The sequence below is a fragment of the Ascaphus truei genome, chromosome 7, assembly GCF_040206685.1.
Source record: "Ascaphus truei isolate aAscTru1 chromosome 7, aAscTru1.hap1, whole genome shotgun sequence".
Lineage (NCBI taxonomy): Eukaryota > Metazoa > Chordata > Amphibia > Anura > Ascaphidae > Ascaphus > Ascaphus truei.
In genome coordinates this window covers 44,265,364-44,288,460 of record NC_134489.1, presented here as the reverse complement: position 1 = coordinate 44,288,460, position 23,097 = coordinate 44,265,364, and the positions used below count along the sequence as shown (strand labels likewise).

General features: G+C 50.5%; 1 protein-coding gene and 1 long non-coding RNA gene across 2 annotated transcripts in view; one reads left to right on the top strand and one right to left on the bottom strand.

Moving 5' to 3' along the window:
• LOC142499161 (uncharacterized) overlaps positions 1–15,405 on the top strand; it is a 79,782-nt gene extending 64,377 nt beyond the window's left edge. The window contains exon 3 of the long non-coding RNA XR_012802622.1: positions 15,186–15,405. This is a non-coding gene — a long non-coding RNA (uncharacterized LOC142499161). The remainder of the gene's footprint in view (positions 1–15,185) is intronic.
• Positions 4,848–23,097, bottom strand: part of LOC142499160 (ephrin-A3-like) — a 138,658-nt gene continuing 120,408 nt past the window's right edge. Inside the window, exons 3-5 of the mRNA XM_075608124.1 lie at positions 22,715–22,780; positions 21,741–21,818; positions 4,848–8,834 (exon numbers count right to left, since the gene is read on the bottom strand). Coding sequence (XP_075464239.1) covers positions 8,713–8,834; positions 21,741–21,818; positions 22,715–22,780 — 266 coding nt within the window. The 3' untranslated portion in view covers positions 4,848–8,712. The remainder of the gene's footprint in view (positions 8,835–21,740; positions 21,819–22,714; positions 22,781–23,097) is intronic.

The window sequence follows — 23,097 nt, the reverse complement described above, 5'->3', positions numbered from 1 at the left end:
CACACACGTAAGGGGAGACCGTTGCAGAGACATTTCACATAAGGATTTACAAGGACAAAAGAGACTGTTCTTCGTCATGTCCAGGGAGAGAACAACCTCCTGAGGGCAGTCAACAAAGAGACACAAAGGCGTTTCACCAAATTACGTGGAGATGTTCTCGTGCAAGAGAAAAGCACCGACGACCTACGGTGCACAGCATTCCAGACGACAAGGAACGACGACAAACAAACACCATTGAGGGAAGATAGAGGATTCCCGAGGTTAACAGTCAAGGAGCTCGTTAAAGACGGACCGGGCAGCTGGGTGAACCCGCTACCATTCTGTTCACCAAAAAGACACCTCCTGAACAGTGGAGAACATGCCATCTCTAGGTTCACTTCGCACCTCTGCGACCTACAAAGGGAACCGGAGACCAAAAACAACTTTGTGGCCTTCATCCAGAAGATATTCCTTACCAGTCACGCAAAGCCAGCACCTCTAATGAAGGAAGGTGAAGAATGCTGGTACCTCCAATCATCTGGGGCCGACTACCCTCAGGAACCCGATCAAATCCGGATAGTGTTCAGCCCCAGCGCTCAGCTCCAGGGAGTCCCCCTGAACGACGCCCTCTATACTGGACTAGACACGACAACCAGTCTTCCAGGAGTGTTGTTCCGCTTCCGCAAGGAGCCAAAAGCCATCTCCTTTTGCCAAACGCCATGTGATAGAGCGACAGGCTACCACGACTGGCATACCTACAAGGGGGTGCACTCTGTGGGCAAAACTACAGAGACAAAAAGACTGTTCTCTTACAAGGCTAAAAGGAAACAGTGCCAGAGACTTTTACACAAAGACATTGCGGTGCAACCAGCAAACCTGGAGCTGTGTATCCACCCTGCATCCTTTGCCAAAGAACCTTGGCTATGGGACATTGATACCAGTGATACCGGCCGGTGTCACATCGCTATGCGGACATGGACTCCTGTACTGTTTGAGAATGTGATGTTATCTTTGTTATGCATTGCACATATGTTCCACATAGTTTGTTATATAGTGGTATCTACAGATACCAGACGGGGAGTGTCCTGGAACTAGATTCCATATTCCTCTGTCTTTCCTTTAGTTATGGGATCCATTTCTCCCTTGTTTAATTGCCTGTCAGTTTCCCCTGTCCCAGCAGCAACGCTGCACGTAAAATGCAACATTATTGCTACATGTTGTAGTTCCCTCAGACATTCTGTGAGTTGCCATAGCAGCCCCAGCCTTTCTCACCAGAATGGGCTAGTCTGCCTGCCCCCCCTTCTGTTTGCTCTTAGATAGTCTGTCCCAAGGCTATTCCTTTACCCACACTGCTCCTCACTTCCTTTCACCCTGGACTCTGAGTGAGTAACTGTCTGCATCCACCCCTGGTAAGGCCTTTCTCTCTTACCATAGTCTAACCTCATAGAAGCATCCCACATAGAGAAGCACTCTCTGCCTACAGTACACCTACAAGTTCCTGTGTTTTCTACTCCCGCAATAAAGTTAAGAAAGACATTAAGGACTTGTCATGCTTTGGAAGAGGGAAGACATGAGTTAAAGCTAACTGAAGCTATTCATACATCAACACGTGACCCTAGCTTCAGGATAACAGTTCTTTTGTACTTACCTGGCTGTGTGCTGTCTCTTTTCCCGGACCAGCATCTGGTAAATATTAATTTCATGTGTGCATGTGGGATAAGCATCAGTGGATCAGTAGTTTACAGTGTGCCAACTGCCCTGATGTTGTTATATATATATATATATATATATATATATATATAACAAAACAAAACAAAAACATTAAGGAGCGCCTACTATAACAACCTATAAATTGTGAGTGAATTAGCTACTGTGTTGAAACAACCAATGGGGTGGCCAGGGGGGGGGGGGGTAATAATATAAGATGGATCCTATGTTAAAAAAATATATCACATAATAACTAATAAAATTTTAATAAAAAATGCTATAAAAAATATATAAAAGTATACAAAAAAATATATTACTAAAAAATAAAAATGAATAGCTTTAGATGTATACCAAAAACCTTAAAAAACATAGAGTCCCGTTCCAATAAAGTGCATCCAGGTAAAGGCAGCCCGTTTGAAAGGGACACAACTCCCTTGGAAATACCTATGAGAGAAAATGAGAAAAAAACAGGCGCACACCTAGTGCATTAAAGTATAACAATCATTTTATGGAACATTAAAAAATAGACAAATGCCCACTCACAAATCAAACAATAAAAATGAGCAGTTATGAGATTGGCCCTCATAAGCCACTGGCAGCGTCTCGATCAGCAATGGAGTTTTCCTCCTCCACACGTGTAGTACAAACTCCTTCACCGGAAGTGACGTCCTCCCGGCGTGTGCCCCGCAACAGGAAGTCCCTCCGGGAACCAAAGATCTTGCCTTCTTTCTTCTGGCTATTGTACCATCAGGAGTAGTGGAGATCTGCCAGCTGCTTCTTGTCTGTCTCGCCACTCACGATACTGCGTCCGCAATCTGCTGTGTTTAGTGGGAAAGTGCCTCCTCCGTCTCAGCCACGCCCTACGCGTTTCGTCATCAAGGATGACTTCATCAGGGGATCCTTGATGACGAAACGCGTAGGGCGTGGCTGAGACGGAGGAGGCACTTTCCCACTAAACACAGCAGATTGCGGACGCAGTATCGTGAGTGGCGAGACAGACAAGAAGCAGCTGGCAGATCTCCACTACTCCTGATGGTACAATAGCCAGAAGAAAGAAGGCAAGATCTTTGGTTCCCGGAGGGACTTCCTGTTGCGGGGCACACGCCGGGAGGACGTCACTTCCGGTGAAGGAGTTTGTACTACACGTGTGGAGGAGGAAAACTCCATTGCTGATCGAGACGCTGCCAGTGGCTTATGAGGGCCAATCTCATAACTGCTCATTTTTATTGTTTGATTTGTGAGTGGGCATTTGTCTATTTTTTAATGTTCCATAAAATGATTGTTATACTTTAATGCACTAGGTGTGCGCCTGTTTTTTTCTCATTTTCTCTCATATATATATATATATATATATATATATATATATATATATAACATCTCACAAGAATGACCTGGGCGCAAGAGTTGGGGAAGAAGAGGGAGGAAAAGAACATAGGGTAGTATGTACTGACTGATTAGGACCGTTATAGTGGTAAGATATGCACTCACAGTTATTCAGACAAATTAATGCCTTTTCCACACTGGGATCAGGAACTCTGCTCGATATTTCAATCCTCACTGGACATCTTAAAGTGTTAGTAAATCCTCCATATACTGCAAACAGGTCAATCACCGGATCCCCTCAGGTTAGTATTCAAATAGGTGTCCTCCGTCACATGGATATACCATGAACATGTAAGGCAAGGGACACCATATAATGCAACACCGTTTTAATTATAAAAAAGGTTACGATCCCGATCCTAGTACATTATCTCTAAATTATGAATTTAATAAATTCCAAAGCTCACAAATGAAAACTCGCAGAGAAATAGTATATAGGCGTTTTATGAGATACTCGTGCCCCAATCCGATCGCTGGAACTCTGCTCCACCCCTCCGAGCGTCCGACTGTCCGCCACGAGCCTCCGTCCAGCAGAAACTTGAAGTGACACTTCAGCATATCTGAGGAAACGCGTAGGGTCACGTGTGCTGCTGATGTCAAGGTGTTTTTATGTGCGCTTCACCTGCATTGAAGTACCAGGGATATCCGCTGTACCATTGAATTCACTCCCTGCCCGGAACTAAAGACATCAGGAGTTTGTTCCTGGAGGAAGGATCTGTCGGCTGCTGTCATTTCAAGTTTCTGCTGGACGGAGGCTCGTGGCGGACAGTCAGACGCTCGGAGGAGTGGAGCAGAGGAGCGGCGATCGGATTGGGGCACGAGTATCTCATAAAACGCCTATATACTATTTCTGTTTGTGAGTTTTAATTTGTGAGCTTTAGAATTTATTAAATTCATATTTTAGAAATAATGCACTAGGATCGGGCACTTTTTCTTTATAAATTATATATATATATATATATATATATATATATATACACACATATGTATATATATATATATATATATACACACACACACAGTGTAGCGTAGTATAATATACCACAGATATATATTAATGTGCAGCACAGTGTAATATACTATAAAAGATATATATTACAGGTCACTATTTCTTAGGCCTCGGGCATGGTGCCTCGGGCCGCGCTGATCCGCGCTCCTGCTCTGCCTCGCCTGCTCAAACTGGAGCTTTTTTGTTTCCTGGCAGGCGAGGCAGTAAGCGCGCTTTGGGGGCGGGGCGAAGGCGTGCCTGAGGCGGAACAGAGGCGTGGCTAGTCCCTCGCTCCCATTGGATGTGACCGGTCACGTGACCGCTCCTCCGCTCCCGAGCGGCAAATTTTAAATTTGCCTGTCTCTTCAAAATACCTGAGCCTCCGCACGCATGCGGAAGCGGCTGCTAAAGCCGCGCTGATGACAGATGCAGGGGGTAAGTGCATCTGCTCAGCGCGGCTCAGCACGGCCTGCTGTACTATGTTGGTGGCACATGAGACATTGCCTTTTCTCCGTGTAACATGTTATGTTATCGTCTCCAGATCCATATAACATCTCACACGTTACTTACACCAATGAATCGATATGTGAATAAAGTAAGAAATCTGGGGCAAATGTTTTGCTTTTATGATAGTCGCTCGCCCTTATCCACAGAGAGAAGCGGGGAACACAAACACACCTCCCACCGACAGAACTGTTCTCCCAATATCAGAGCTGTTGGGTTGAGCACCCTGCCCGCGAGCGGTTTGTGTAAGGGGTGTAGCACCCGGATATGTAAACATGACACAGGACTCTCCTTTTTATACATTTTATTCTTTTTATAGATTAACAGCAGAATATGAAAATCAATCACAGCCAAAGCAGTTCATTAAAAAGGTTGTTTGATAATAGTTTCTCTGAAAAGTGTCTGTGCTTTGCATAGGTCGGGTTCTACCTTCACAGAAGGCAAACAGAAAGAAACCCACTTTCAAATCTATTTACAGGTCAGTTGGAAGGTATATTTATACATCGGCTATGTATACATTGATATAAAGTCACATATTATATATATATATATATATATATATATATATATATATATATTGGAGATCTACACTAACACCATTCTGTTCCCCAGGCCATGATTCCGCACGGGGCGCTGGTCTTGTGTAAGGTATTTCGGATTCTGCGGACCTCGATGTTCCAACATAAAAAGAACCGCTTCCATTTCTAATATTGAACAGACTTTCTGTGCAGAACTTTGGGCTGACAAATGCCAAACATTTTCAGCGGGGCGGAGAGGTGACCCCCCCCCCCCCCCCCCAGATAAAGGACTGGCTGTAAGTTATATGATATTTCATGGAACGAGCGGTCACAACCTCACACATTACATACATGTCTCTAACAGGAGGTCGGTCACCTGTGCAGATACCTTCCGAGGTGTCCAACACTCGGCCACCACCTCTAAAGCTCATTTTCACCTAGCGGATAGTCCTGTGATCTGCGAGGTGTCGGTGTTAACCTGCCCGTCCTTGGGCCGGGGAACTAGCTTGTCCTGTGATCTGGAACTTATTTTATACCCAATATCTGTGATGTTCCCCGATGTGACTCATGAAGACGCTTCTCTCAAGTTACAAAGGCATTGCTCTGGTTTTCCCAGACAGATGCATCCTTACCCACGAGGTATGCCGCTTCCCTACAGCGGGTAAAGGCGCTCTCTTACCTGGCAGCATGGATTCGTGGTGTGGCGGGGAAGGGTTTGCCCTCCATGATATTTATTTTATAATCTGAGAGGGGTTTATTCGCTGTTCAAAGGTTGGGCCAAGTTTGCACAGAACACAACCCAAGTCCTGCGACGACTGCACAATGTGCTCTCCGCTGCGAACAAGAGATTGCAGCAAACTGGCGTCTCCAAAGCCACTCATCAGAAAGAAAAAGCAATGATTCAAACCCCACAACCCTAAATGAAGCCTGGAAGTGAGACTGCACTTCTATTAGCGGTCAGTGGCTGGAGCACCTCGATTCCCACTGAACACAGGGAGACTATGACACTAAAGCAATGTGGCTTTATTCATATAAAAGCTATACAATATAAAACGTATTGCATTGAATCGAGCTCCTCTCTCGCCCATTACACTGCGGATACGGGCCTGTCGCTCGCACGCTTGCGTCGCTGGAATGAAGGGTTTCTAGAGTTGCTGCGGCGACGCGGCCTGGACATTCGGACCCTCTGACTGCACATAGTGTGTTGGACTAAATAAGGTATGTTACAGCACGGCCGTTCCCCCCTTGTAATTGAGGTGACGCTGGGGGTAGTAGCTTTTGATCTGTAATCCAGCAGTAGAGGCTGAATATAGTGTTATATTTGACATGAGCTGCTGTGATACAAGACACAAAAATACAGCCCTTCGGCGCGGGGCAAATATCCCCAGGGAGCATTAGGTGACTGCTCTGCGGCGGTAACGGGGCGTAATGAGTGGGAAGCGACTGCAGAGTTCTTACCTTGGGATAGTTAGTGGTGAAGAGGTTATTGCAGAGCCCGGAGCGCCACGCAGAGCAATGCGCCGCAGGGGTCTTATTACAGAGCTGGTCTAGTTAGATGGTGTTTGTTTTATGGTGTGAATGATAGGGGCAGCCTCTCTGTACTAAGAACACCCCTCTGTGTACCCTCCTCCCTGCCGGTACGAGCCCCTCTGCGTACCCTCCTCCCTGCCGGTACGTGCCCTTCTGTGTACCCTCCCTGCCGGTACGTGCCCCTCTGTACCTTCCTCCCTGCCGGTAGGTGCCCCTCTGTACCTTCCTCCCTGCCGGTAGGTGCCCCTCTGTACCTTCCTCCCTGCCGGTAGGTGCCCCTGTGTACCCTCCTCCCTGCCGGTACTTGCCCCTCTGTGTACCCTCCTCCCTGCCGGTACGTGCCCCTCTGCGTACCCTCCTCCCTGCCGGTACGTGCCCCTCTGTGTACCCTCCTCCCTGCCGGTACATGCCCCTCTGTACCCTCCTCCCTGCCGGTACGTGCCCTTCTGTGTACCCTCCTCCCTGCCGGTACATGCCCCTCTGTACCCTCCTCCCTGCCGGTACGTGCCCTTCTGTGTACCCTCCTCCCTGCCGGTAGGTGCCCCTCTGTACCCTCCTCCCTGCCGGTACGTGCCCCTCTGTACCCTCCTCCCTGCCGGTACGTGCCTCTGCCAGTCTAAGCGTGTTCTTGTGGGTTAGTTGAGTCATAAATAATAACGGATGTGGGGTCTGCAGAGAAACATCCCGGGTACCGGTCCCAGGCGCCTCAGTGCACAGCTGACGAGCCCCGTGGGGATGTGTCTCTCTGGGCAGGTTATTTGTACAGTAGTGTCAGTGGTTACTATGTGGCGGGAGCACATGGCAATGTAACAAACACATTTAGGACGCCCAGCTCACTCCGGGCCCCTGGACTCTGACATTTGTAAAAGGCAACACATACAGTGTGAATATGCAAAGCCTGTTCTCTGCCTCTAACGCTGGGCGGGAGGCGACTTCTCACCCCGTGGTTAAGACTTCGATTCCCCCGTTAACATGTGCTCCCTCCCAGCGCTGCACAGGGAAGCTGGAGTCACGGTAAGAGATGCCCCTCACCAAGGGATATTGTGTACATTTACCAGCATTAAAGCACCATTCCCTTATCCATTTCAAGTTGGTGTGGGGGGAGGGGGTGTTCCTGTTGCCTCTGCTCTGTCTTGCATTATAATAATTGGTCATATTAACATACATTACACAAAGATAGAACCAAAAGTGTGGTCGGGATTGCTGTAGGTAAAAGATGCACTTCTGGAGGAGACTTCAGTTGTATAAATGAGACCGGTGGGCCTGTGATAGCCAGACCCGCCTGCCCTTCATTCCTCCAGAGAAGACGTGTGCAGATGAACTGAAGCCACAAGGTCAGGAGAAGCAGGAGAGGTCGGCAGAGGTTTGGTTATAAGAACAGGAAATGCCAGCGATCTTGAGAGCAGACCATGCCAGCACCACCACGACAGAGGCAGGATAAACAGATGGTCGAGATTTGACCGAAGGTGTTTGCAGAAGACGGGGTATTTGGGGGTCGATGCCGGAGTCCTTGGGGCTGTAGGCGAGAGATGTTTTAGGGAACAGATTCAGTGATGCTAAGGCCCCACTAACATAACGCCCAATTGTTCCTCCAAGGTTCTGCAGTAAATAGGTTGAGTCTTGTCCATGCAGAGACCAAGAGAGAGTAGGCACTCGAGTAAAAAGAACCCATCTAGTGTGGAGAAGAGGATGGAGCTCGGTAGTCTTTCCTCCCGATGCCTTTCGCATGGGTTGGTTGTCTGTATGTGGTGGTAGGGTGTGAGCATTGGAAGAGGGCATTCCACTGCGGAGTCGGCCTCCTGACACCCTCAGGATCATTTGGCAATGGGTCACGGAGGAGTTTTGGACCCCGGATTTGTACAAGTTGGAGAGGCCGTCACCTACTGGTGACTTCACATACATCCAATATTTTCCTGGGAGATGTATCAATGTCTTACTGCCACAGGAAGCGGAAACGTGGTGAGAATGGGTCTCCTTCTGCCAGACCTCTGCTTCCAGCTCTGACCCAGTTTGCTTGGGTCTGACCTTTTAGTTAATGTGTGTTGGGTTTGTATTTGAATTTGTCTTCATGTTACAAGGCCTCCAAATCAGTCTGCGGTGAGAAAGCTAAGAAGCTAAAAGTGCCATTAGAAAGAGACACACGGCTACAGTCAAATGTAAATGTTCTCTCTTTGGGCTGGTCCCACTGATGCTTTTCTCCAGCTTGGGGATCTCAGGATTAAAGTTATCTGAAATGAGAGAGAGAGAGATCATTCTTCGATGAGATGGAAGTGTCCTGCGCAGAGAGAAATTGCCCGTGTAAAAAGAACACCCCGGCACAGTGTGTCGCTCGCGTGTGCCGCTTTCTCCAGTGAAGTTTGTATGTTACAGTTTGTTATCTGGGTAAATAATTAGGTGTGTTACACTGTGAGGGGAGTATGTTAATGCTACTAATGCTTGGAAGGGTGGGTGTGTGTGTGTGTCTGGGTGTGTGTGTTGTGGGTGTGTGTGATGTGTGCTAGAGATTGTTAGTAAAAGTAGCAGACTTGTGCTGTAGAATTACTTGTGATTGTCAAGACCGTTTGTATTGTGTCAATCCGGCGCGGGGAGCAGGAGCGGCTCAGTACTGAGTTCGGATGCACTGACAATGACACGGAGTGTGAAGCAGAAGGCCCTGGTTCAATTCCCGGTGTCGGCTCCTTGTGACCGCGGTCAACTCACTTTATCTCCCTGCCCCAGTATGGGACGCTCAAACAGGACCCCCGTAAGCAGGGCTGCCCCAGTATGGGACGCTCAAACAGGACCCCCTTAAGCAGGGCTTCCCAGTATGGGACGCTCAAACAGGAATCTCGTAAGCAGGGCTGCCCCAGTATGGGACGCTCAAACAGGACCCCCGTAAGCAGGGCTGCCCCAGTATGGGACGCTCAAACAGGACCCCCGTAAGCAGGGCTGCCCCAGTATGGGGAGCTCAAACAGGAACCCCGTAAGCAGGGCTGCCCCAGTATGGGACGCTCAAACAGGAACCCCGTAAGCAGGGCTGCCCCAGTATGGGGAGCTCATACAGGACCCCCGTAAGCAGGGCTGCCCCAGTATGGGACGCTCAAACAGGAACCTCGTAAGCAGGGCTGCCCCAGTATGGGACGCTCAAACAGGAACCCCGTAAGCAGGGCTGCCCCAGTATGGGACGGTCAAACAGGACCCCCGTAAGCAGGGCTGCCCCAGTATGGGACGCTCGAACAGGATCCCCGTAAGCAGGTGTGCCCCAGTATGGGACGCTCATACAGGAACCCCGTAAGCAGGGCTGCCCCAGTATAGGACGCTCAAACAGGAACCCCGTAAGCAGGGCTGCCCCAGTATGGGGAGCTCAAACAGGACCCCCATAAGCAGGGCTGCCCCAGTATGGGACGCTCAAACAGGAACCCCGTAAGCAGGGCTGCCCCAGTATAGGACGCTCATATAGGAACCCCGTAAGCAGGGCTGCCCCAGTATGGGGAGCTCAAACAGGAACCCCGTAAGCAGGGCTGCCGCAGTATGGGACGCTCAAACAGGAACCCCGTAAGCTGGGCTGCCCCAGTATGGGACGCTCAAACAGGAACCCCGTAAGCAGGGCTGCCCAGTATGGGACGCTCAAACAGGAACCCCGTAAGCAGGGCTGCCCCAGTATGGGACGCTCAAACAGGAACCCCGTAAGCAGGGCTGCCCCAGTATGGGACGGTCAAACAGGACCCCCGTAAGCAGGGCTGCCCCAGTATGGGACGCTCGAACAGGATCCCCGTAAGCAGGTGTGCCCCAGTATGGGACGCTCATACAGGAACCCCGTAAGCAGGGCTGCCCCAGTATAGGACGCTCAAACAGGAACCCCGTAAGCAGGGCTGCCCCAGTATGGGGAGCTCAAACAGGACCCCCATAAGCAGGGCTTCCCAGTATGGGACGGTCAAACAGGCACCCCGTAAGCAGGGCTGCCCCAGTATGGGACGCTCAAACAGGAACCCCGTAAGCAGGGCTGCCCCAGTATAGGACGCTCATATAGGAACCCCGTAAGCAGGGCTGCCCCAGTATGGGGAGCTCAAACAGGAACCCCGTAAGCAGGGCTGCCGCAGTATGGGACGCTCAAACAGGAACCCCGTAAGCTGGGCTGCCCCAGTATGGGACGCTCAAACAGGAACCCCGTAAGCAGGGCTGCCCAGTATGGGACGCTCAAACAGGAACCCCGTAAGCAGGGCTGCCCCAGTATGGGACGCTCAAACAGGAACCCCGTAAGCAGGGCTGCCCAGTATGGGACGCTCGAACAGGATCCCCGTAAGCAGGGCTGCCCCAGTATGGGGAGCTCATATAGGAACCCCGTAAGCAGGGCTGCCCCAGTATAGGACGCTCAAACAGGAACCCCGTAAGCAGGGCTGCCCCAGTATGGGGAGCTCAAACAGGAACCCCATAAGCAGGGCTGCCCCAGTATGGGACGGTCAAACAGGAACCCCGTAAGCAGGGCTGCCCCAGTATGGGACGCTCAAACAGGAACCCCGTAAGCAGGGCTGCCCCAGTATGGGACGCTCAAACAGGACCCCGTAAGCAGGGCTGCCCCAGTATGGGACGCGCAAACAGGAACCCCGTAAGCAAGGCTGCCCCAGTATGGGACGCTCAAACAGGACCCCGTAAGCAGGGCTGCCCCAGTATGGGACGCTCAAACAGGAACCCCATAAGCAGGGCTGCCCCAGTATGGGGAGCTCAAACAGGAACCCCGTAAGCAGGGCTGCCCCAGTATGGGACGCTCAAACAGGAACCCACGTAAGCAGGGCTGCCCCAGTATGGGACGCTCAAACAGGAACCCACGTAAGCAGGGCTGCCCCAGTATAGGACGCTCATATAGGAACCTCGTAAGCAGGGCTGCCCCAGTATAGGACACTCATATAGGAACCTCGTAAGCAGGGCTGCCCCAGTATGGGACGCTCAAACAGGACCCCGTAAGCATTGCTGCCCCAGTATGGGATGCTCAAACAGGACCCCGTAAGCAGGGCTGCCCAGTATGGGACGCTCAAACAGGAACCCCGTAAGCAGGGCTGCCCCAGTATGGGACGCTCAAACAGGAACCCCGTCAGCAGGGCTGCCCCAGTATGGGACGCTCATATAGGAACCTCGTAAGCAGGGCTGCCCCAGTATGGGACGGTCAAACAGGAACCCCGTAAGCAGGGCTGCCCCAGTATGGGACGCTCAAACAGGAACCCCGTAAGCAGGGCTGCCCCAGTATAGGATGCTCATATAGGAACCTCGTAAGCAGGGCTGCCCCAGTATGGGACGCTCAAACAGGAACCCCGTAAGCAGGGCTGCCCCAGTATGGGGAGCTCAAACAGGAACCCCGTAAGCAGGGCTGCCCCAGTATGGGACGCTCAAACAGGAACCCCGTAAGCAGGGCTGCCCCAGTATGGGACGGTCAAACAGGAACCCCGTAAGCAGGGCTGCCCCAGTATGGGACGCGCAAACAGGAACCCCGTAAGCAAGGCTGCCCCAGTATGGGACGCTCAAACAGGACCCCCGTAAGCAGGGCTGCCCCAGTATGGGGAGCTCAAACAGGAACCCCGTAAGCAGGGCTGCCCCAGTATGGGACGCTCAAACAGGAACCCCGTAAGCAGGGCTGCCCCAGTATGGGGAGCTCAAACAGGAACCCCGTAAGCAGGGCTGCCCCAGTATGGGACGCTCAAACAGGAACCCCGTAAGCAGGGCTGCCCCAGTATGGGACGCTCATACAGGAACCCCGTAAGCAGGGCTGCCCCAGTATGGGACGCTCAAACAGGAACCCCGTAAGCAGGGCTGCCCCAGTATGGGACGCGCAAACAGGACCCCCGTAAGCAGGGCTGCCCCAGTATGGGGAGCTCAAACAGGAACCCCGTAAGCAGGGCTGCCCCAGTATGGGACGCTCAAACAGGAACCCCGTAAGCAGGGCTGCCCCAGTATGGGGAGCTCAAACAGGACCCCCGTAAGCAGGGCTGCCCCAGTATGGGGAGCTCAAACAGGAACCCCGTAAGCAGGGCTGCCCCAGTATGGGGAGCTCAAACAGGAACCCCGTAAGCAGGGCTGCCCCAGTATGGGACGCTCAAACAGGAACCCCGTAAGCAGGGCTGCCCCAGTATGGGACGCTCAAACAGGACCCCCCGTAAGCAGGGCTGCCCCAGTATGGGACGCTCAAACAGGACCCCGTAAGCAGGGCTGCCCCAGTATGGGACGCTCAAACAGGACCCCCCGTAAGCAGGGCTGCCCCAGTATGGGACGCTCAAACAGGAACCCCGTAAGCAGGGCTGCCCCAGTATGGGACGCTCAAACAGGACCCCCGTAAGCAGGGTTACCCCAGTATGGGGAGTTCAAACAGGAACCCCGTAAGCAGGGCTGCCCCAGTATGGGGAGCTCATACAGGAACCCCGTAAGCAGGGCTGCCCCAGTATGGGACGCTCATACAGGAACCCCGTAAGCAGGGCTGCCCCAGTATGGGACGCTCAAACAGGAACCCCGTAAGCAGGGCTGCCCCAGTATGGGACGCTCAAACAGGAACCCCGTAAGCAGGGCTGCCCCAGTATGGGACGCTCAAACAGGAACCCCGTAAGCAGGGCTGCCCCAGTATGGGACGGTCAAACAGGAACCCCGTAAGCAGGGCTGCCCCAGTATGGGGAGCTCAAACAGGTCCCCCGTAAGCAGGGCTGCCCCAGTATGGGACGCTTAAACAGGAACCCCTGTATGCAGGGCTGCCCCAGTATGGGACGCTCAAACAGGAACCCCGTAAGCAGGGCTGCCCCAGTATGGGACGCTCAAACAGGACCCCCGTAAGCTGGGTTGCCGCAGTATGGGACGCTCAAACAGGAACCCCGTAAGCAGGGCTGCCCCAGTATGGGACGGTCAAACAGGAACCCCGTAAGCAGGGCTGCCCCAGTATGGGGAGCTCATACAGGAACCCCGTAAGCAGGGCTGCCCCAGTATGGGACGCTCAAACAGGACCCCCCGTAAGCAGGGCTGCCCCAGTATGGGACGCTCAAACAGGAACCCCGTAAGCAGGGGTACCCCAGTATGGGGAGTTCAAACAGGAACCTCGTAAGCAGGGCTGCCCCAGTATGGGGAGTTCAAACAGGAACCCCGTAAGCAGGGCTGCCCCAGTATGGGAGCTCAAACAGGAACCCCGTAAGCAGGGCTGCCCCATACTTAGCAGCCCTGCTTACGGGGTTCCTGTATGAGCGTCCCATACTGGGGCAGCCCTGCTTACGGGGTTCCTGTTTGAGCGTCCCATACTGGGGCAGCCCTGCTTACGGGGTTCCTATATGAGCGTACCATACTGCAGCAGCCCTGCTTACGGGGTTCCTGTTTGAGCGTCCCATACTGGGGCAGCCCTGCTTACGGGGGGTCCTGTTTGAGCGTCCCATACTGGGGCAGCCCTGCTTACGGGGTTCCTGTTTGAGCATCCCATACTGGGGCAGCCCTGCTTACGGGGTTCCTGTTTGAGCTCCCCATACTGGGGCAGCCCTGCGTACGGGGTTCCTGTTTGAGAGTCCCATACTGGGGCAGCCCTGCTTACGGGGGTCCTGTTTGAGCGTCCCATACTGGGGCAGCCCTGCTTACGGGGTTCCTGTTTGAGCGTCCCATACTGGGGCAGCCCTGCTTACGGGGGTCCTGTTTGTGCGTCCCATACTGGGGCAGCCCTGCTTACGGGGTTCCTGTTTGAGCGTCCCTTACTGGGGCAGCCCTGCTTACGGGGTTCCTGTTTGAAGATGGAACTGAGACTGAATAATAGACAGGTGACTGGAAATCATTTAGACACCTGAAGATGATGTATAGGGGAGATGTTTTAAGACACAAAGTAAGACAGTGTACACTGTGAAGGGGCTGCTTTCTAGGACATTTGCTGTTGATTTTGATCCTTTTTTGCAATGAGTATATGGAGAAAGAACTATGGACCAGATTGACTAAGTGGTGTTATGGTGAGTAAATTAAGGAATGGCTTTGCACCATTTCTTACCGAGTCAGATAGTTTATCTTGGCTCCCCCCTGCTTTGTGCCTATTGGTTGCCTTGTGGCTGATGTCACTTTCCTGCAAGATTAAGCTCAGAACAAGTTGTCTGAAGTGGGCGTAGAAATTGGGGTGCGGAAATTGGGGTGGGAAAGCCGATGGACTTTTCAGGGCTCTGGAGGTGGTTTCTTAGTCTACGCTCTTAACTGCTTCTTATTTTGTAATTTGTTTTGCTTTCACTGAAGAGCATACAATATATTCTTAGTTATTCACACCTTCCTTTGCGATGTTGTTTTTCTCTTGATATTTACGCTATAGTCTTTCCATATAACCGTTTGTAAAGACTTCACAGATACAAATATAGATCACCTAGCTTCTAGTCACCCTGAATCCAATTACTCTAATTGGATTGTGGTTTCAGTGGAGTCAACCCAATAGATATACCGTCTCCTTCTCTTCATTACACTCAATAGAACATTGCCTTTTGGTTGCGTCTAATAATTATTGCAGGGACTCATTAAGGTCACATTTGCATACTTAAATGACTTTTCGCTCAAACACTTGAGTGTGTGTGCCTTCTTTATCCCAACACTAATTATCGTCTTCCTCCATCCTTCAGGCAGGTGGACTACTCTGCACGATGACCGCCTGATGACCGAATATGAGACCAGGAGGGTACAACAGACAGGATCACAGAAGGAAAAAGCTTGAGGAACACAAACACCTTCCAATTTTCTCCATGCCATGCTCACACCAAACATCTCCCGAGGACAGACCACTTCAGCAGAAGTTTAGTACTTGTAATACTACATGCAATAAAAACAAATCAATCAACAATACTTGGTGTTGAGCTTTTTGGATTTAATGGCAGTGGTATACCTGAACCGTTGTCATTCACACCACCTTCAGTTAGCTCTTAACTTCTCCATCCTAATACATACTTTGCTTTTCAAATTCCTCAATAACACAACACTGATCTATCACCTACCTCCAAACAATCATGTATGTTGCTCTTTCCAATACAAAACATCGTAGCCTCCCAATACTACCACACCTGTGCCTCAGTAAGACTCAATATCCTCTTCAGGCCTACCTGTCATCCGTCTTGGAAACACCAACCTGTGCGGCTAAGGCCTTTGCCCTGTTGAACCCAACACTGGCTATGCCAATATCTCATCAATCAGGTGATTATCGCCTTATTGTACAAGGACTATCTGCACTACAGAACCAAGACATATCCAATAGAACCAGACCAACAACTCTCCTACTTTGGTGACTGCCTCTCTATTGTAAGTAATTCATTGGGCTTAGTAATCACTTGGACTTCATGCTCCAACTACTGACAGGTTCTCAGTGATTCATCGATTCTATTCCCACCAAGCTCCTTCGTTTAATCTCTATGATTCAAACATCACATTACTTTGATTTTCTCTATAAATAATGGAAGGAATGTGCCCTTTCCATGCAAATATTATATTTCTTACATCTGGCCAATAATGACCATACGCCTCCACATTCTGAGGACTGGTTCCTTCCAAACTCCTAACCATTGTGAATGATTCTCCATCCATTCAGTTAGAGTTAGGACGCAGGACTCAGCAATGGAGAAAGCCCCGGGACCCGGTCACCCCCTGCCCCGGGGACCAGGACCCCCCCCGGCCCCAGGGACCAGGACCCCCCCCGGCCCCAGGACCCCCCCCCTGGCCCCGGGGACCAGGACCCCCCCCCTGGCCCCGGGGACCAGGACCCCCCCCCCGGCCCCGGGGACCAGGACCCCCCCCCGGCCCCGGGGACCAGGACCCCCCCCCGGCTCCGGGGACCAGGACCCCCCCCCGGCTCCGGGGACCCCCCCCCGGCTCCGGGGACCAGGACCCCCCCCGGCCCCGGGGACCAGGACCCCCCCCCGGCCCCGGGGACCAGGACCCCCCCGGCCCCGGGGACCAGGAACCCCCTCGCCCGGGTCATACATACACTGTGTGTGTAACAAAAACTCACATCTAATAATTTGCCTAACCACATTGTTGTTTCTTGTACAATTGAATTAACATACAAAGCGACACCCACCCAGAGGCCTGACTCTGGAAATCACACAACGTACAACACACGGAGCTTTCATTAGAGAATATTCAACCAGATTTACAATGACAATAAATGCTGCAACTATCCCACGTTGTCCCTTTATCGGCCTTAACTTGGAAACATTACCGCAAGACAACACGCGATCCTCACTGTGCATCGCTTATTCTCTCAGATCCTCACTGTGCATCGCTTATTCTCTCAGATCCTCACTGTGCATCGCTTATTCTCTCAGATCCTCACTGTGCATCGCTTATTCTCAGATCCTCACTGTGCATCGCTTATTCTCAGATCCTCACTGTGCATCGCTTATTCTCTCAGATCCTCACTGTGCATCGCTTATTCTCAGATCCTCAATGTGCTTCGCTAATTCTCAGATCCTCACTGTGCATCGCTTATTCTCTCAGATCCTCACTGTGCATCGCTTATTCTCTCAGATCCTCACTGTGCATCGCTTATTCTCTCAGATCCTCACTGTGCATCGCTTATTCTCTCAGATCCTCACTGTGCATCGCTTATTCTCTTAGATCCTCACTGTGCATCGCTTATTCTCTCAGATCCTCACTGTGCATTGCTTATTCTCAGATCCTCAATGTGCATCGCTTATTCTCAGATCCTCACTGTGCATCGCTTATTCTCAGATCCTCACTGTGCATCGCTTATTCTCAGATCCTCACTGTGCATCGCTTATTCTCAGATCCTCACTGTGCATCGCTTATTCTCTCAGATCTCACTGTGCATCGCTTATTCTCAGATCCTCACTGTGCATCGCTTATTCTCAGATCCTCACTGTGCATCGCTTATTCTCTCAGATCCTCACTGTGCATCGCTTATTCTCAGATCCTCACTGTGCATCACTTATTCTCAGATACTCACTGTGCATCGCTTATTCTCTCAAATCCTCACTGTGCACCGCGTATTCTCTCAGATCTCACTGTGCATCGCGTATTCTCTCAGATCCTCACTGCATCGCGTATTCTCTCAGATCCTCACTGTGCATCGCGTATTCTCTCAGATCCTCACTGTGCATCGCGTATTCTCTCAGATCCTCACTGTGCATCGCGTATTCTCTCAGATCCTCACTGTGCATCGCTTATTTTCTCAGATCCTCACTGTGCATCGCCTATTCTCTCAGATCCTCACTGTGCATCGCCTATTCTCTCAGATCCTCACTGTGCATCGCTTATTCTCTCAGATCCTCACTGTGCATCGCTTATTCTCTCAGATCCTCACTGTGCATCACTTATTCTCTCAGATCCTCACTGTGCATCTTTATTCTCTCAGATCCTCACTGTGCATCGCTTATTCTTTCAGATCCTCACTGTGCATCGCTTATTCTCTCAGATCCTCACTGTGCATCGATTATTCTCTCAGATCCTCACTGTGCCTCGCTTATTCTCTCAGATCCAGATCCTCACTGCATCGCTTATTCTCTCAGATTCAGATACTCACTGTGCATCGCTTATTCTCTCAGATCCAGATACTCACTGTGCATCTTTATTCTCTCAGATCCTCACTGTGCATCTTTATTCTCTCAGATCCTCACTGTGCATCGGTTATTCTCAGATCCTCACTGTGCATCGGTTATTCTCTCAGATCCTCACTGTGCATCGGTTATTCTCTCAGATCCTCTGTGCATCGGTTATTCTCTCAGATCCTCACTGTGCATCGCTTCTCTCAGATCCTCACTGTGCATCGCTTATTCTCTCAGATGCTCACTGTGCATCGCTTATTCTCTCAGATCCTCACTGTGCATCGCTTATTCTCTCAGATCCTCACTGTGCATCGCTTATTCTCTCAGATGCTCACTGTGCATCGCTTATTCTCTCAGATCCTCACTATGCATCGCTTATTCTCTCAGATGCTCACTGTGCATCGCTTATTCTCTCAGATCTCACTGTGCATCGCTTATTCTCTCAGATCTCACTGTGCATCGCTTATTCTCTCAGATCTCACTGTGCATCGCTTATTCTCTCAGATCTCACTGTGCATCGCTTATTCTCTCAGATCCTCACTGTGCATCGCTTATTCTCTCAGATCTCACTGTGCATCGCTTATTCTCTCAGATCTCACTGTGCATCGCCTATTCTCTCAGATCTCACTGTGCATCGCTTATTCTCTCAGATCCTCACTGTGCATCGCTTATTCTCTCAGATCTCACTGTGCATCGCTTATTCTCTCAGATCTCACTGTGCATCGCTTATTCTCTCAGATCCTCACTGTGCATCGTTTATTCTCTAAGATCTCACTGTGCATCGCTTATTCTCTCAGATCCTCACTGTGCATCGCTTATTCTCTCAGATCCTCACTGTGCATCGCTTATTCTCTCAGATGCTCACTGTGCATCGCTTATTCTCTCAGATCCTCACTATGCATCGCTTATTCTCTCAGATGCTCACTGTGCATCGCTTATTCTCTCAGATCTCACTGTGCATCGCTTATTCTCTCAGATCTCACTGTGCATCGCTTATTCTCTCAGATCTCACTGTGCATCGCTTATTCTCTCAGATCTCACTGTGCATCGCTTATTCTCTCAGATCTCACTGTGCATCGCTTATTCTCTCAGATCCTCACTGTGCATCGCTTATTCTCTCAGATCTCACTGTGCATCGCTTATTCTCTCAGATCTCACTGTGCATCGCCTATTCTCTCAGATCTCACTGTGCATCGCTTATTCTCTCAGATCCTCACTGTGCATCGCTTATTCTCTCAGATCTCACTGTGCATCGCTTATTCTCTCAGATCTCACTGTGCATCGCTTATTCTCTCAGATCCTCACTGTGCATCGTTTATTCTCTAAGATCTCACTGTGCATCGCTTATTCTCTCAGATCCTCACTGTGCATCGCTTATTCTCTCAGATCCTCACTGTGCATCGCTTATTCTCTCAGATGCTCACTGTGCATCGCTTATTCTCTCAGATCTCACTGTGCATCCCTTATTCTCTCAGATCCTCACTGTGCATCGCTTATTCTCTCAGATCTCACTGTGCATCGCTTATTCTCAGATCCTCACTGTGCATCGCTTATTCTCTCAGATGCTCACTGTGCATCGCTTATTCTCTCAGATGCTCACTGTGCATCGCTTATTCTCTCAGATCTCACTGTGCATCGCTTATTCTCTCAGATCTCACTGTGCATCGCTTATTCTCTCAGATCTCACTGTGCATCGCTTATTCTCTCAGATCCTCACTGTGCATCGCTTATTCTCTCAGATCCTCACTGTGCATCGCTTATTCTCTCAGATCTTCACTGTGCATCGCTTATTCTCTAAGATCTCACTGTGCATCGCTTATTCTCTCAGATCCTCACTGTGCATCGCTTATTCTCTCAGATCCTCACTGTGCATCGCTTATTCTCTCAGATCCTCACTGTGCATCGCTTATTCTCTCAGATCTCACTGTGCATCGCTTATTCTCTCAGATCTCACTGTGCATCGCGTATTCTCTCAGATCCTCACTGTGCATCGCTTATTCTCTCAGATCTCACTGTGCATCGCGTATTCTCTCAGATCTCACTGTGCATCGCTTATTCTCTAAGATCCTCACTGTGCATCGCTTATTCTCAGATCCTCACTGTGCATCGCTTATTCTCTCAGATCTCACTGTGCATCGCTTATTCTCTCAGATCTCACTGTGCATCGCTTATTCTCTCAGATCTCACTGTGCATCGCTTATTCTCTCAGATCCTCACTGTGCATCGCTTATTCTCTCAGATCCTCACTGTGCATCGCTTATTCTCTCAGATCTTCACTGTGCATCGCTTATTCTCTAAGATCTCACTGTGCATCGCTTATTCTCTCAGATCCTCACTGTGCATCGCTTATTCTCAGATCCTCACTGTGCATCGCTTATTCTCAGATCCTCACTGTGCATCGCTTATTCTCTCAGATCCTCACTGTGCATCGCTTATTCTCAGATCCTCACTGTGCATCGCTTATTCTCTCAGATCTCACTGTGCATCGCTTATTCTCTCAGATCTCACTGTGCATCCCTTATTCTCTCAGATCCTCACTGTGCATCGCTTATTCTCTAAGATCCTCACTGTGCATCGCTTATTCTCAGATCCTCACTGTGCATCGCTTATTCTCTCAGATCTCACTGTGCATCGCTTATTCTCTCAGATCTCACTGTGCATCGCTTATTCTCTCAGATCTCACTGTGCATCGCTTATTCTCTCAGATCCTCACTGTGCATCGCTTATTCTCTCAGATCCTCACTGTGCATCGCTTATTCTCTCAGATCCTCACTGTGCATCGCTTATTCTCTCAGATCCTCACTGTGCATCGCTTATTCTCAGATCCTCACTGTGCATCGCTTATTCTCAGATCCTCACTGTGCATCGCTTATTCTCAGATCCTCACTGTGCATCGCTTATTCTCTCAGATCCTCACTGTGCATCGCTTATTCTCAGATCCTCACTGTGCATCGCTTATTCTCTCAGATCTCACTGTGCATCGCTTATTCTCTCAGATCTCACTGTGCATCCCTTATTCTCTCAGATCCTCACTGTGCATCGCTTATTCTCTCAGATCTCACTGTGCATCCCTTATTCTCTCAGATCCTCACTGTGCATCGCTTATTCTCTCAGATCCTCACTGTGCATCGCGTATTCTCTCAGATCCTCACTGTGCATCGCGTATTCTCTCAGATCTCACTGTGCATCGCTTATTCTCTCAGATCCTCACTGTGCATCGCGTATTCTCTCAGATCCTCACTGTGCATCGCGTATTCTCTCAGATCCTCACTGTGCATCGCTTATTCTCTAAGATCCTCAACAATGAAACGTTCACAAATCATAAAAAAAAAAAGTTTAAGAAACATTTTGACGTAATTTTTTAATTGTAATTGCATGTTTAGGCACAAACTGCTCACTTTTTCCAAACACATTCTGCTTTTAAGGATCACAAGAAAATCAGACCCCTATGAACGTAACCCCGAAGATGCGTGCTGCAATGAAACACTGCGTCCAGGCCAGGCCAGGCCCCCGACAATTACCCACACTGCGATGCACTCTCCTCTTCTTCCTGCAGGGGGCACTGTAACGCCACGTTTGGGGGCTGTGGGGATGATGCCCCATTTACAAACCCACACATCTCACCTAGATCCTCTATCTTTACTTCCGGTCCTATTGTGAACTGGGGCAGGGTCGGAGCAGGCTTCTCCCCGGAGTGGGATGCTGCAAAAATCGAAAGACAAACACAGCATGATCACCCACACGTGTGTGTGTATACACAACACACACACACACACACACATATATATATATATATGTTACCAGACATCTCGTTATCTCCCTCCTCCCCCCACTTATAACCAGGCAGAGCTGCTCCCACCGCAAAGGGAGGTCCCCCTCATTACTCAATGCTACCCTGCATCGCACTGCGTCACATCGCTGCGCCAGGACTGTCCCCAGCGGCAAAAACACGCCACATGCATGTAACCCGTGTATATTTGCACACTCCCTCTGGCCTCCAATATTACAATATCCTACTACTGTGTGACAGCAGGGAGAGGACATTAACCCCATCACTGCCACGCAGGGCAAACCTCCTCGTGGTTCTAACAGCCTTGTGATCACACGGCCAAGAGGCAGCGTCAGCGCGACCGCCGCGAGAGAGCGCCGTCCCACGCAAGGAGAGGGGGGAGTGGCGACAACGTTACAATCCAGGAGGAACAGAGACCCCTCGAACACGGCTACCCGCAGCCACGCTCCCGTGCACCTGCGTGGGATTCTGCCGCTGGTTTCCACGGTAACAATAGGATTAAGAAAGGGGTCCCCGGAGAGATTGGCTGCTCGGAGCGGCTTTCACCGTCAGATGCGGAGAGGAGGAGATCTGCCAGAGGCGACGTCCTACAGTGTGCAGAGTACGACCATTCCACGTCCGCTAAATACACAGCCGGCAATACTCAACTATACTGGGTATGACCTCGCGCGTCCGAGCTTACTCTACTTCCTCCCACATACATTACTCATACTCCCCGAAGCGTACCCCGATACGCAGACATTGCCGTTAGGAAAGTATATAGCGGTACCGAGTAGTGCTCTATAATGCAGCAAACTAAATGACTCACTTGTGACGCAGCAAACGAACACCTTCATCTTCAGGCACGAGCGCCGGTGGTTGTGCGTTGGTGTGGCTGGAACAGAACAGAGCACACAGTCAGTGTGTGTGTGTGTGTGTGTGTGTGTGTGTGTGTGTGTGTGTGTGTGTGTGTGTGTGTGTGTGTATATCTTAATATATAAAATCGAATGGTTAGTGCTATCTGCAGTGAATCTGATTGGTCCTCAGCCTCTGGCCAATCAGATTGGTGGGTCTGACGTCACCCAACTGCCACTCTCTTCCCCCTCGGCCACACACACACACACACACACACACACACACACACACACACACACAAACACACACACACACACACACACACCTCTCAGTGCTCATCTCTCCCTCCCGGCGCTC